Source organism: Anomalospiza imberbis, chromosome 2 (genome assembly GCF_031753505.1).
Source record: "Anomalospiza imberbis isolate Cuckoo-Finch-1a 21T00152 chromosome 2, ASM3175350v1, whole genome shotgun sequence".
Lineage (NCBI taxonomy): Eukaryota > Metazoa > Chordata > Aves > Passeriformes > Viduidae > Anomalospiza > Anomalospiza imberbis.
In genome coordinates, this window is record NC_089682.1 from 80,183,090 (window position 1) to 80,198,671 (window position 15,582).

The 15,582-nt window shown below is 34.6% G+C and overlaps 1 protein-coding gene across 12 annotated transcripts in view; it reads left to right on the forward strand.

Moving 5' to 3' along the window:
• NBEA (neurobeachin) overlaps positions 1-15,582 on the forward strand; it is a 461,765-nt gene that overhangs the window by 104,064 nt on the left and 342,119 nt on the right. For all 12 annotated transcript variants that reach the window (XM_068182009.1, XM_068182000.1, XM_068182001.1 and 9 more), the window contains exons 8-10: positions 3,930-4,076; positions 10,819-11,016; positions 11,423-11,556. In XM_068182009.1, coding sequence (XP_068038110.1) covers positions 3,930-4,076; positions 10,819-11,016; positions 11,423-11,556 — 479 coding nt within the window. The remainder of the gene's footprint in view (positions 1-3,929; positions 4,077-10,818; positions 11,017-11,422; positions 11,557-15,582) is intronic.

The window sequence follows — 15,582 nt, forward strand, 5'->3', positions numbered from 1 at the left end:
AGAATAGAAAAATCTAGAAATTCAGGAAATCTGTATGAATGTAAATGTATAAAATACATAAAAGGAAAAATAGGGGAGTGTGTACATAGGCTTCATACTATTTTGCATTACCTAGGAAGAGAAGGTCTTGTTTTAACTATAACTTTCTTGTTTCATATAAAGTTTGACTTGTTAAAAGTATTCCCTTGACAAGTCTTAAGCAATTATCCAGCTCATTTGTCCGGGCTCACTCCCTGATTGGGGTGGCCCAGAAAGGTGGAAAAGTCTCTCCTCCAACCTGCGCCTCCAAAGACTCAGTAGTCTTCAGTCGTCCGGTCTCAAGGTAGTTTATTGTGTGTTATCTAAAAGATTTTCTTCCTGAGCTGCTGCGGTCCGTTCAGCAGTCAGGCAAAGGCACACTCCGACACCCAGGGGGCTGGTGCCTTCTTTTATATCATACATTGCGTGTTAAATGTTTATGGTTTTTCCCCAATGCCCATCACCTATATTGAACAGTGACTTTCTACTCTAAACCAATCTGTGAGTGCCAACATCACCATGAACATGGAGGTTAGGAAGAAGAAAGAAAGAGAACAGGGCACACCCAAATCCTTCCATCTTAGAACTTCTGGACCCCCATGTACAAAACTCAGATCCCTCTGTACAAGGCCTAAAACCCCCCGTACAGCACTCAAAAAATTCTTCCTTTCACTTTGTGACTACTTCTACTATAATATCTAAACTTTTGTGATTTCTTGTTCTTCCTGCAAGGTTGGTAAATTGTTTCATGGATCAGGTTCAAAGCCACAGGGATTTCTGTCTGCATGCCTTGGTCTCAAATGCTTCTGACCTGGGCCAGGAACATCCAAGAGTGTCCAAGGGACATTCTGGGTTCCGACACTCATTTCTCAACATCTACCTTCATACCCTTATACTTGGATATAACTTTAGTCTCCTGAAAGATGTCAATAAAATACCTTACTATAATAGTTTTGAGGGGAAAGAAAACACTATGAAAGTCAGGCAATCATTCTTTCTTTACATCCCATGTTGAGCATAAGTATTTATGTAGTTTATACTGATTTAACAAGTACAAGTTGTGAAAACAGAAAGGGTCAGGAGCTGCATATTGTTGACTAAGTGCATCTGATTGCTCAGTTTTTTTTATGGATGAATATGGAAAGATAATTGAGACATAATGTTAAAATTGCTAAATGTACTGATGACAAGATTTTTCATTTGCTCACTGTGTCAAATCTTCCACTGAACAATATGCATTATGATTAAACATATTTTTACACTAGTAAAACATTAATTACATTTACATTATTGAGTTTAACATTAAGGAATTGAATTGAATATAATTTTTTAAGCATAGGTTTTGTCTTGGTAGAGATTGTGAATTTATTTTATTTTTTTTCCCAGACTGATTTTGCAATACCATTCTCTAATATTTTTGTGAGAGCTTTTTCAGTATCTGAAATTTACTTCTTGTATCCAAGCAAGAGCTGTAGAAAACGTCAGTCTACCATTTTCATATGTAGCCTGGGAGACACGAAAGTAAAGCTAGAGAGGGAAAAAGCAGTGAAACTCTAAAAAGCTGCCTATTTATTTAATTTATTTTAAATTATTTTTCCTTGTATTTCTTAGAATTCATTCTTATTTAACCAGGCCATGAATTTACTGGGTTCTTAACTATTTCTGTAATGTGGCCAGGCAGATATAGGATATTACATGATGTACTCATTATAGGTTCAGATCTGCATTCTTCACAAATATATTGAAGAGATATGTTTTCATTTTATTGAGCCTCCATGTATTAAATATTTGCAGTATGTTTCACCCAAATGTTTGAGGGAAGATACAAATTTCGATGAAAAAGGGGAAGACATTGTAAACATCTTTGTATTAGCTGTTTCTGTTTTGAATGCTGCTGATACTCTGTTTTCATAGAGCCATTTTTGGCTCCAAATTCATTACTACTATTTAATGATATATAAAACCATAGAAGGACCGATATTGATTGTTTTCATGTCCCATACAACATACCATGGCTAGTGATAAAGGACTCATTGAGCTTATATTCCAAGGGGTAAATATAGCTGGGGATTATGGCAAAAAGGTGGAGTGACATGCATGGCAAGGTATAATTTATGTTTACAGATTGCTTGGCATCTGGAACAGAAGTGGATAAAATTACCAGGAAATCAGGAGTTAGCCCTCCCCTCCAATTAAAATAAGTGGAAACACCTAATCAAGAATGAAGTGCCAGAAATGGGAAAGTGTAAACTGAGAAGAATTAAAAAAGAAAAGGAAATTACTAGAGGCTAACAAACTTAGAACTTAACTATAATTAGAACTCAGAATCTGTTGAGAGCTACAATATTTGTTGTACAATTAATGGTCACTAGAGAAATCCAGGAAAATACCCTCATAATAGGCAGGGATGTAGTCTCAGAAAAAATTAAATATCAACTAGGAAAAAGGTGGCATCAGTAGCTCAGACAAGTTCCTCAAATAACCATTGAAAAGGGCAATTGCTCAACATTAATTTATGTAACACTTACTGACAGTAATGGCACACTGTCATGGAAGCCTTCAAGGCTAAGCAGGACTCGAGTAAAGTAACTGAAAATTTTTTTAAAAATTTGCCATTAGGTTTACCAGGAGTCAAAGGGGTCTGTTTAACTTTTAACTTGTCTTTTGCACTGTACATGATGGATATGACTTTGTGAATCAATTTTGATGTAGGGGTTTTGCCAGAAGTTTTAAAGTTTTTTTTTTCAAAAATGCTTAAAAGAATAGAAATTCCAAGGGGGAAAATTAAAAGAGGTAAATTAAAGGAGGATAAATAATAGACAAAATCCTGGATACTTCTTCCCTCACCTGTTCTTAAAGCTGAGCTCCAGATCTTTGTCTGTCCTTACATCTGAGTCCCCTTTTCCTTGTTAACAGCCTATCCACCTAGACCAATTGCTGTAATAGTGCACTATATATTTTATTTCATTCTCTAGACTGACAAAAGTTTTCCTTAAGGTAAAACTCAGCAGTTAAACCAGATGAAAAAGCAAGTTTCCTAATGCAGGTTCGATTGGCTCAGCTCAAAAAGTGATGTCAGATCCTTGTTTCCATTCAATAAAGCACCTATGACTCAAGGAAGCTGAGAGAATAACCTTTAAAGATCCTTGAGCTTCTTCCTCTTGTCCTTTGGTGCTGCATCATGTTTTCTGGTTTCTCAGGTCTTTGTTCTAGGTAGGTTTTTTGGAAGCACCTGAAAAACTTTACCAAATCTTTGCAAAATAGCCACAAAATATAATTTCTAATCTGAAATAATATGATGTGGACAGATGGAAGGGCAGGGATAGTTAACAGCAGAAGGGAGGGATAGTTTTTGGAAGAAAGAATGGAAAATAACAACTCTCGTGTGTATTCTTGTGTGTCTTCTGCAAGGCAGAAGAGGATTTAAGGTCAAATCAAATCATCATAGGCTGCAATCGGTGAGGGAAAATACGCAACACCTGCAAATTAGAAAAATCTGTATTTGTTTTGTTTTTTTCTTCTAGAGGTGTTCAGCTCTATTGGCACAGCAGTCAAAGAAGGAGACATATCAGCATGTGTTCTTGTGTATTAGCAGTAGGAGTTCTGAGTACAGTTACAAGAAAGTCCAAGTGTGTCATGTTCCTAGGAGGCAATAGGAGGGATTATTTTGTACTTGAATGTGCTATTCTCATTTTCTCTGTTATATGTTGACCAATTAATAGAAAACAAATCCTAGCACCCAGTCGTATGGACCTCTAAAACAATTACTGCTACAAAATTCAAAATTAAAATGTTCACCAGAGGCTAGTAATAAAGGAATGATAATTGTTTGTTTATGTCTCACTTTATTTATGGCTTTAGTAGCTGTGCATTAATATTATTTCATTATTAACTGCTTCTTTCTGATACAGAGCTATGATAAATGTTTTCTTGGATCTTCGGAGACTGCTGATGCAAATAGAGTGTTCTGTGGCCAACTTGGAGCAGTATATGTATTCACTGAAGCACTCAACCCAGCACAGATTTTTGCAATACATCAGTTAGGACCTGGATATAAGGTAATACCAGATTTTAAGAAGCATAAATCTGGAAAAATAAAATGATTGAGAGATATAGTTGGAAGAAATGTGAAGCATGTGAATATTACTCCTATAATCATGTAGATTTTTTTTCATGTGATTTGTTTTCAGCAACATGACTACTTTTTCAAGTATCCTAACTAACCTTAATTTTCTACCATCTTTTTGAAAGATAAAAGTTTTGTTTAAAGCATAGCTGAATTATATTTGTATGGGAAATTAATTACTTTGGGTCGTAATCAGATTAGAGAAATTTTGTATTTGCTGCACTGAATACCAGAGAAATAACTTTACTGTTTGTATTTAAAAATATGAGTTAAGGCAGATTAACATTCAACAAGGCATAATAAAATATTTCTGTTCAAATGCATGGTGTCAGACAGTCCTGTTAAGGTAAAAGTTTAGCTTTTTACTCATACTTTGTCACTGATATTGAGGGGAGAGATTGGATAAATTAATGGTGCATGCATAAACTTAGATGTCTAGTCTTGGAACGGGTGTGTATTGTATTATTTCATTGAGAAAAACAACACAGATACTTCACAGAAATCTGCAGAAACTCCTTTATAGATAATATTTGAAAATTAATTTAACACTAGGTAGACAATAATGAATTTCAGTTTATGCTATCAGGTATTTCTAAGTTTTATTTTTTCTAATTTTTGAAATTTCTGGTTTCATCCAAAGTAGACTTTCAGTTTTTCAATACATATCACATACTCTGAAAATAAAAACTTGTAAAAGTAATAAGTAAAAATCAACATTTACATTCTAATAGTATTAATTTTGTGTGTAGAAAATGCATACTCTTAATAATTTGATTTTAGCTAGCACTTGAATGACAGAGGCAGTTGGAAATATCTTTTATGGCATATATCTATGTAGTGTAAATAACCATGTATATATCAGGATTACGTGGAGAAGAAGTCTATTGCATATAGTTAATGGTTAAAATCTGCCTTGAAATTAAAAATATTAAGTCAGTTAAGAAAAGCCCATCACCTGTGCAAAAAAGGAGTATTTTCTTCCAAACTTTTTACGGTATTTTGTTTAGACAAATATTTCTGCAAATATTATTTAGTCACACAAAAAAATTAATTTAGCCTTATATTTCTTAATAATAAATGTAGTAAATATTTATGAATTTATTAAATTACTGAATTCCAGTATGCAGAAACATACTGGAGTGATATTAAACAGGAATAAAGCTGTTGTGTGTTTCAAGAAGTACAAATTAATATGTAATATTTTTTGATTGTTGAAGGGGTGGATAAGGATATGAGCTTTCATGTTAAATGACATTTCCAATAGTTACTGTACTAACCTTATTACAGTTGTCAAATTGTCCCGCTTGATTCATAGGCTTCCCTTAAATTACATTTCTGCACACCTGTAGCTTCTTAGTGATTTTTTAAAAATGTCATATATATTTAATATTTTGGGGAAATTCTTCTTTCGTGTTTCATGGTTTTGGATTTGGGTTATGTTCACATAACAGCTAATGCCCCCTTGCTCTCTGAAGGAATTTTCTTCCTTTTCTAAAAATCTTGAAGTATATTTTACTATTAAATACCATATAAAAAGAACAGGCTCCCAGAGCAGTACCCTAGAAATAACATTCATTTCTCTGACTTTCTTATTCCCCCAAAAAGGAAGAGAAAAATATAAGACTTTTTTTGACCTTTTTCCAGCACAAGATCTGCTCACAACCAAAAAAGGAACCATGTCTTGTAGTCTAGAGATTTCAGGACACCAACTGTAGCTTTCACTCAAAGCCTGCCTGTTTCATATCTCATTTAAGGTTATTTCTGTAAATCCTTTCAGGTGCTGTGCTGGTGCAAAAGTCCACCAGTTCAGAATACTTCAGTATGGGATTTAATAATCTACAGGAGCCTCAATTCATGTTCTCACTCTTACACAACTTGCTGATGCAAACTGGCATTTCAGAAACTTTTCTTAAGTAGTTCACTACATTTCCTGTTCATTCTAATTGTTAGTACTGTTAGCCAATTGGGAAAATCAGCAGTTCAACTCCTCCTAAAAAGACCTTAGATGAATTGTGAACTCCAGTTGTGCCAAACTTTTCTGCCAAAGAAGGATTATTCAAAATAAATCAAAATAAATACATTTATTCAAAATAGTTGAGATTTTTTTGAAAACGTCTTCATACAGATCTTTTTTCCTTCCTATGACAGTATATGGCGATTCCTTTGATTTAAAATTCATACTTTGGTCCATTATATCTGAGAATCTGATTCTTTAGGGGAAGTGACCATTCCTTTACCTACTTTGCTCATGAGAGGAGACTAATTTTGGCTCTCATTCAGCTGCCCTCACAATCATTCTTAATGCCTCTAGTCTACCATGACTGCCATTAAAAACTTTGGAAAACAGAGAAATCTGCATAATCTACCAGTATACGGGACAGTTTGCACATATCTGTTGATATACATAGTAAATAATGTTGTGAATGACACCGAAGCCACAAAGATCAGGACAAGAGAGAGCTTGATCTACAGATAAAAATGCATCTGTTGCACCTTCTCCCACTCCTGTTCTGTGGTGCAGGTAGAAGTAAGAGATTTTAGGAATGACTGAAGAAGTCATTTAAAAAAGTCTTATTATGTGTATCAAATATTTGCATATTTATGTATAATGCTCATATTATTAATTGCACATGACATTCTTGCACAGAGTGTAGTTTCATAGAAACAGTTCATAGTTCTTCCATGCTGATCTTGCTCAGCATGTTCTTATGAGTGCATTTGGTTATAACCAGCATGCCCTAATAATAAAATTTGTTAAGCAAATAGATGTTTTAGTTTGAAATACTACATTTTCAACTGTAGCAAGTGGCTTCTTTTTTAAAGAAAAACTCACATTGTGTGAGTAGCAATAATGAGAAACTGACACTCTTAGTAGATATTGCAAAGAAATTACTCATAATCAAATTTTTAAGGGGAAGAGAATCAAATACACTGGCAGTAGAACCATGAGATTTGTCTCTTCCCCATTAAGTCTTCCCAAATTAATCCGTAATGTATCTTGAAATTTGAAACTATGTTTAGTAGAAATATATTGTGATTCAATATTTGCATTCCCAGGTTTTATCTGTGAGTGCTTTATTCCCAGGTAATAAAGCACACTCATTTTGAGCCTTGCCATTGCTGAACAGGACTATTACCTATTCTGTGGACCCTTTCAGTTGTTTGAGATTGAAGAAAGAAAAAGGAAATGAGAGCAGCATCCTTGTTCTCACTGTGCTTTCCCTGCTGCCCATCCTTGTTCCCAGGCAGCAAAGAGAGGAGAGCCTGTCTGTGCTGGGATCCCGAGTGGCTGATAAACAGAGGGGAGGGGCAGGGGAGGTAATGTGAGAGGAAGAGATGCATCTGATACCAGTGTTTGCTGCTGTTTATAAAAGGCTGTTTCTCAAAGCCCTGTTCTAATCTGTGCCACTCCTCTTAACCCTCCCACAGGCATTTCAAAGCAAGTTATCAGATTATTCCATATGCTGCTTCTGAGTTTGTTTTTGATCAGTGCTGCAATACCAATCATTTTGTCACATAAGGTTGGAGTAAGAATACACTCATTCATGAATACAGACACAAAATAGCACCAAAAATTCAAGTTTGCTTAAACCAATTATATAGGACAAGAAAATATTTTATGTATGATTGCTGAACCTACAGGGGCAAAATGTAGTGAATAGTAAATTAAAAAGCTGCAGTCTTGCTACTAGAGGAAGGGGGAGAGCTGCTGATGATGTAGCACAGATTCTTTTACTGGAGAATTCAGTACTGAAGTAATTCTCATCTCTCTCTGTAGGAGAGCAACAAACATACTTTATATGGATCCTCTATATGTATTTTTACCATATATTGAATATGTTAAATCCATGGCTCCTTCTTTCTGTCTTGATGCCCTCAGACTGCTTGTTCCAGACCTCAGAGTTGCATATACACAACAGCCTCTACTACCCTCCTGTGGATGCATTTTCCCATGTCCCCAGTACAGTATGCATACACTGAATTTCTTTTCTCTTTCTGTGGATCAATGCTAGTAAAAAAGAAGTAGCATATATCAGAATTTTTAGCCTCTCTTTACATTCTTTACAATAGTCTATTAGGTTAGGAGACCAGAGTTTCCAATTTATGATCACTTTTGTTCGGCTTTGATGGCAGAATATTCCTTTCATTCTTGTTTTTTATGAAAAAAAAGTGTGCGGCAGTATTATGTTGATTCATAACTTGTGTCTGTTTTTCAAATAGTGATCTCAAATTCTTGCAGCATATTAAACACTGACAATGAGGAGGTAAAATAATGTCAAAATTTGTATATAAAACTTATTTAACTTAAGCAGTTTAGAGCATTGCAAAATTTTATGGTAATGAGATTATAAGATTTTCTGTTAAAGCACTTTAACTTATTTAAACAGCAAAGTTGTGAAAAACTGTACAGTGAAAAAACCTTATGAGTTTTGGAATCTGAAAAAGCTGAGAGGCATGAAACATTTTCAGGGTAATAAGTGTTTTCATGTGGTAAAACATTAAAATAGAGTACAAGCATCTTGTAGATGTCTTTGGAAATCAGTGAAATCACTAAATTGTTTTTCCTCTGCAGAAAGTGTGGACATATTTCTATGTATAGTTAAGATGCCCTCTTTGGGGTGAAATACATGTCACTTTCCTCAGGACAAATCTGTCATCTGTAGCAGTCATTTCCTGATAAGTGAGATGTAGGCAGCCATATCAACAGAGAGACAGCTCTCGAGTCCTAAGCATAATATTCCTTCTTTGGGAATTTCTACTTCAGTAAGTAGTGTAGCACAATAGGAACACATTTTTAGATTAAAACATTTAGTGCTGAGGACTGAATACTCACAGTGTGTTATATTGGTGTTTTTACTTTGGATTTGTTGTAGTCTGATCCTGTGGGCTGAATGAATATCACCTATTGCAGGATATTTGAAGTTTTAGCCTGAAAGAAGTCTCTTTGGCTCCGAACAGCTTTGCAGTATGAACAGAGTAACAAGGGGGGAGTGCTGGTAGTTTTTCTACAGAACAGACTTCTAACCCAAGTGTAAATCACAGAGTGGTTGAAGATGTAGGTTGCAACTGGAAGCTGGAGGTCCTCTGTCCTTCCTGCTCAGAAAGAGTCACCTGGATCCAGTTGCCCAGGACTATCTCCTGACAGTTTTTTAATAATTCCTAGTACAGAAACTCTATTACCTTTCTGGGCAGCTTCACAGTGAAAAAGTGTTTTCTGATGTTCACAGGGAGCTATCTTTGTTGCAGCTTGTCTTGTACCTTTTCAGCATTGCAGCCTCCCTTCTGCTGGACATCACCAAGGTGATGCACTGTGACAGTGCAAGGTGGGGACAAGAGGGTTCCAAGGGTTCTCCAGCAGCTCCAGTCAAGTGGCCAGTTTGCTCAGCTTCTGGCCCACATACAAAGGGGGTACTAGTCAGCAGACCTTATATTGCTGTGTCAGTCACTTGAGCAGATGCGCTTTCCCCTTGTTTGGCTGTAATCAAAATAATTTTTTTCAGTGTTTCCAGCAGCCCTGAGAATTCTGGGGTTTATGGGGTTACATCAATGGTAGGAACCTATAATTTGTTTGGAAAGAGAAGCTGATAGCTTATAAGTTTCCTGTTTTAACATGGATAACAAAACCAGCAGTGCTGGTACTTTCAACAGTTTCATTGATAGAGGATTTCACACTGTGGGGGAAAGGGGATATTTGATAGGACCAAAGGGTGATCACTATATGCAGTGAAAGCAAGGGAAATGATTCATATCTAATCTCAGAAATAAATTATTTTAAACTCAGTAAATATTTTAGCAGTAACATTATATATATATGTATATACACATACAAACACATGTATTTGTATCTTCATTTACAATAAAATGGTGGTAATTTCTACCAAATTTGCTTTCCTTGCATCAGTACAGCACTGTACTGTGTTACTGCTAGTTGTCTTTTTGCCTCTGTTAAATGATTGTTATATGTCAAGTAAATCTGACAATGCTTTGCAGAAAGACAAATCTGTCTTCTTGTGATTTATTGATATATCAGTGTTGCCAAAAAAACTTAATTTTAGATCAGATATGAATCATGATATGTTTAAAAATAAAAAAATTCTTCAGTCTTCCTTGGAAAAGCTCTGAATTTGAGAATAATTAATGTGAAATGTGGCATTTATGATTTATTTTGGATTTTTTTGTAAGTGCCTTGTTTGTAAGTACTCCTGACTGTTAATGAAGCATGGTTTTAAATGTTCAAAAATAACTATTCTTTTAATCAACATGGTATAGCATTTTATATTCTAATTTGAGTGAGTTGTATAAACTAAAATGCAGCACATTTAATTTTTTCTTTATTTTTAATGTGTTTTATGCCTACATTTTATTTTAATATTTTTATGGTTGGTTAATGTGTGTGTTTTTTTAAGATAATTACTTCTGAAACTTGTAAATATTGATGCTGAAAGGAGAGATAATACATAAAATACCAAATAATGTATTGACACATTGATGTGGTGTAGACTAGATAGAAGCAAATCTATCTCATTGTTCAGTAGCATTAGGCTACTGGAAAATGCAAGCAAAGTTTAGTAGTTTATTTATTCCCTCTCAACTCTAATGTAGTTTTTTGCACATTTTGTGGCAAGGAATTTGTCTAAATTCATTACTTTGTAAAACTTTTGGGTTTTTTTCAGAGCACATTCAAATTTAAATCCGAGAGTGACATTCATCTGGCTGAGCACCATAAACAAGTGCTGTATGACGGGAAACTCGCAAGCAGCATCGCTTTTACCTATAACGCAAAGGCCACTGATGCTCAGCTATGCCTTGAATCCTCACCAAAGGAGAATCCTTCCATTTTTGTACACTCCCCCCATGCTCTCATGCTTCAGGTTGGTGCTGCTTAGTTGATGTTCTGTGATTACTGTTGGCTGAACATCACCCAGAGGGTTTGTCTGCTAGTGTACAGAGATTGCTCATTTGTGCTCTGTCAGCTCTTAATACAACTTTCACTTGAACTGTTCTTTCTTTGCTTCATTTCTAAAGCAAGGAAAAAAGTATTCCATAAGAAATACAGACTTCGTACTATAAGGCACAGTTTGCCATGATACTGAAAATTTTCTGTTTAATGTTTGCCTTTAAATAAAGTCAGTATAATTGAAGTATAAGTGTTGAAACAAAATTTTTAAAGGTCTGCACTCAAATTTGAAGTACTGTTAAAGTACTTCAAAATTATATTTTTAACTGTCCTTTAAAATTGAGATTAATTGTGGTTTTTCCTTTATTTTATGTCTTTAGGATGTGAAAGCTATTGTAACCCACTCCATTCACAGTGCAATTCATTCCATCGGAGGGATCCAGGTTCTTTTTCCTCTCTTTGCCCAGTTAGACAATCGACAGCTGCACGACAGTCAAGTGGAAACAACAGTTTGGTAAGCATCTTTTAACCAAGATAGAAACTAAATTAAGCTTACAAAATTTTTCCTCTTTTTTTTGTGGGCATATTCTCTATTTTTTCTACATTTTACCCTTGTTTCTTTTAAAAAAATATCTTTTAAAAAGTAGTTTACTGTACAAAACTCATATGATTAAATAATGAATTCAAATCACTCTAGAATCTTTAAGGGTAGTATTATGACAGTTCATCCAACTTCTGAAAGAACTCAAAATGTTTTTACTTGAGAGTGTAATGTTGTTTACCTTCTCAAAGTCTGTGTCATTTGAATTCATGTTTCATAGCATTCAAAAATTAATTAATATGTGGTCAGAAAGTCATAGAGCTGTGACCAGGCATTTTGTGACCATATTACAATTGTAATAGTGACTGGGGATATGCCAAGAGAACTTTAAACTGGGACCCATGAAGTTTCTCCTCTGATACTATGGAAGACACCTCTAAGTTGAAAAGTCTTTACAGATGTTAAAAACCAGATGTTGAAAAACGCTACCTAGGAGTCTGTCAATACCCATGCTGACTTAGAATCATAGACTCCTTTAGGAAAAGACCTCTAAGGTCATGGAGTCCAACCATTAACCTAGGACTGCAAAGTCCACCACTAAACCTCATCCCTAAATGCCACATCTGAATGCCTTCTAAATATCTCCAGGCATGTTGACTCCTTTCTCAAAATTAGCTCAGCTATGATTATCTTTGAAAAGATCATTTGCCATGTGCTTGTTACGGAAGGTGCCTGTCCTGAAGCACAGGATAGATAAACTTCTCCAGAAAAATGTTTGGCCTAAATCTTTGAGGGTAACAAATCTAAAAGGATAATGCTGAACAACTGGTGTGGCGTTTCCCCGGAGGATTATTTGTAACCAAAGCCTGCTAGAAAGCAGTGTTTAGGGACAAGATAAGCTGGTTTTTCTATTTGAATTAGGTGACAAAACAGGTACAGAATTCCAAGCACATGGCTTATTTTCCTGCTTATAATACTCTTTTATTAATTATTCTGGATGCTTCTTATTGCATTTGATAGTTCAGTTAAAAAATAGTTAACTGAAACAACAATTAATACTAAAATGGCCAACAAAATTGGAAGACAGAAAAGCAGATTGTGTATTTTTTACTGTGGAATGTTTATTTATTTAAGTCTCTTTTGCAGGATGCATTTTGCATTGAAGCATTGTACTGTAAGGGAAATAGAAAAAGAAATGCCTGGTTTGATATAATGTTGGAAAAAAAAAAACACTGTATTTTTTTATTTACTGTCAAAGCAGAAGACTGAAATGCTTTATTCTAGTTTAAGGAAGGTTATGTGTGTATGTGTCCCTACCTAGGAATAAAATATGTTCAATTCATTAATGAGCTGAATCTGTAATAGATGACAAACCAATAACAAGATCTGTTTAAAAATGAAGAAGTAATGTAATGTAAGTTTTAGAAGTTGAGATAAGGACGAATTCTTCCCAAGTGTTTGGTCTACCCAGCGAGTGAGAGCATTCATAATATTTAATTGAAAATGTACAGAACATTTCTGGAGTTAGTTGAACTGTAAGTAGAAAAAAAATTGTTCTTGAATAAGTCAATGCATTTCTTCTATAATTAGATTATATTCTGAAAAGAGATCTCTAATTCATTGTGCTATATGATTGTACAAATGCATAATACAAGAAGATGTGATCCTAACTCAAGAGCATATTGAAAAAAAGTTCAAGCAAATGGCTTCTTGATGAGATGTAATTTATATGTTTATAGGTTTTGGTGTCTGTGCATTATTTTCTCATATGTTGTTTAGTAGGATATAAGTTTCAAGAAAAACAGTGCTGGAAGTGAACAAGGAAGTAGGCAAATAGAAGAATAAAATGCTTTTGGGATCAAAGAGAGGCACTAATGGGGAAAGAATGCTAAACATGAAAAGGATCATTTGAGGACTGGAATAAGGGAAGTGGTACATTTAATGAGACCTTTCCTTGTTCTCTCTTATTTATTAGATTATCTCTCTTTATGTATCTGATTCTGAGTTATACTTGTCTTACCTATAAAAGTGTAACAGCAACAGAGGGTTTTCCCAGTTCTCTACTGCTTTTCTGACTCCTTCTCACCTCTTTATCTCCTGCAAATATCAAACTCTGTTTAAAAAGCTCAGAATTTTCAATTACTTGATTTTTTGTTTGCATTTTTTTAATATTAGGAAGGCTTTATTAACAGAACCCAAAACCTTATCATCTAAACATAAAAAATAATTATTAAAATTATCTATATTTCATATGTAAGATAGGTATAATGGAGCATCTACTTTTTAAGATTTATAGTTTGATAGGAAATAGGCAGGTTTCCTATCAATTTCTACAAAAACAACCCAGTTTGACTGGAATTAGTTTGATGTATTGACTTTATTTATTAGCTTAATATGAAAACTCTGTAAGATTCCAACAATTTTTATTAATGTCTTCAGTTTAATTGAATTTATCTAAAAGATCATGGCAGCAAATAAGATGAATGCGATTTAGTATGCTACCTTCCTAACCTGTCCTCTCATCCTGTCTTTCAATAATTTTCTTGTCATAGCTCGCTCAGGTATTTAAAGTTGAGAGTAGGTCTGGAAGTAATCCTTCCTGAGCTTTTCACATTTACCTTTGTGTCTCTCCTGGAAAGCCAAGGTCTCAGTCTATTGCTGCCTCCAGTGTAAAATTCAGAATTTGCATTTTTGAGTGCTGGTAACCCTCTCCCTCTCTGTTTTGAAGGGAAGAACGCGGGATATAGCTCCCAAAATTTCACATCACTAGTGTGACCTAGCTGTGCTCAGATAAAATCAGTTACTTGAATTTTCCCAGACTGTGATAGCTGGAATGTGATTTGCCAAATCTGTTTGCCTAGACAAGGGTTTATAATGAAAATCCAACCACTGCATAATGTTGTAAAAATCTGTGGTAACCTCCTGAACTGCTGTACCTCTGCATACTACAGAAGATCTAGGGACTATTAAAGGTGGCTAATTTACTACTGGAGTTTGTGTCACAAAATGTTTTGCCTGTAAGCAGAGGTGACTTGCCTCTCTAGTTCTCTCACACAACACCTGACTATTCAGCCTAGTCATGTTTTTGAATGATACCTGATTACTAGTCTTATTAGCTTCATCACATGTTATGAGAAAACAATTGAAAAGGCATAAGAAAGAAATCACTTCCCCTTTCTCTTCAACAAGCTTATAGAAAGAAAGAAACACATTTAAACTGGAAACTAAGGAAGCACTTTAGAGAGCTGCCATAGCTGTAGCTCATGGAAATATTAATTGTTGGTATATAATTTTCCTTAATACTACTTTATCTGTTTATGTTATGATTAATTTTCTATCGTTATCATACTAACCACCTGTGATGGAGTTATTCATACAATCTTTTTGTATTACTTTGGAGAAGCTGAAAATACAAATAAAGGGTTTTTATCTTTATAAAGGATTCTTTCCCAAAGAGAATCAGACAAAACAAATACCTGTATCATTCTCTTTTATATAGACTCTTCAAGTTAAATTGTCTGTAATTAATAATCATCCTTAGATCAACAAAGCAACATGCCTACCTTAGCTAAAGTTGCCTTTTGTAAAGGTAATTTGTAGAGATAACTTTGTAATACATGATCCAAGATGAAACTTATATTAAGACAAATCTGACAGAGATAATTATCATGGGAATGAGGAGTCTAGAGAAACTGATCTGTGTAGTGGTTTAAAAATAAAATAAATTAAAAGAACTGCAACAACAACCAAACAAACAAAAATCCAAGGCAAATTTCACTTTTATCCCAAGGGTGCTAATTCCTGACTTCTAAGGTACTTCTAAACAGTATCATAACCATTGGAGGTACTGCGTCATCATGCTTTGGTCTATCACTTTTTTTTTCTCCTGTTTCTTAATAACAGGATTTATCCAGATACTGGATTTTTTTCCCCCCCAGAAATTAGTTATATTTTTAGTAATTATCACAGTACTCTGGTTTAGTTTAGTTGGTTGACATG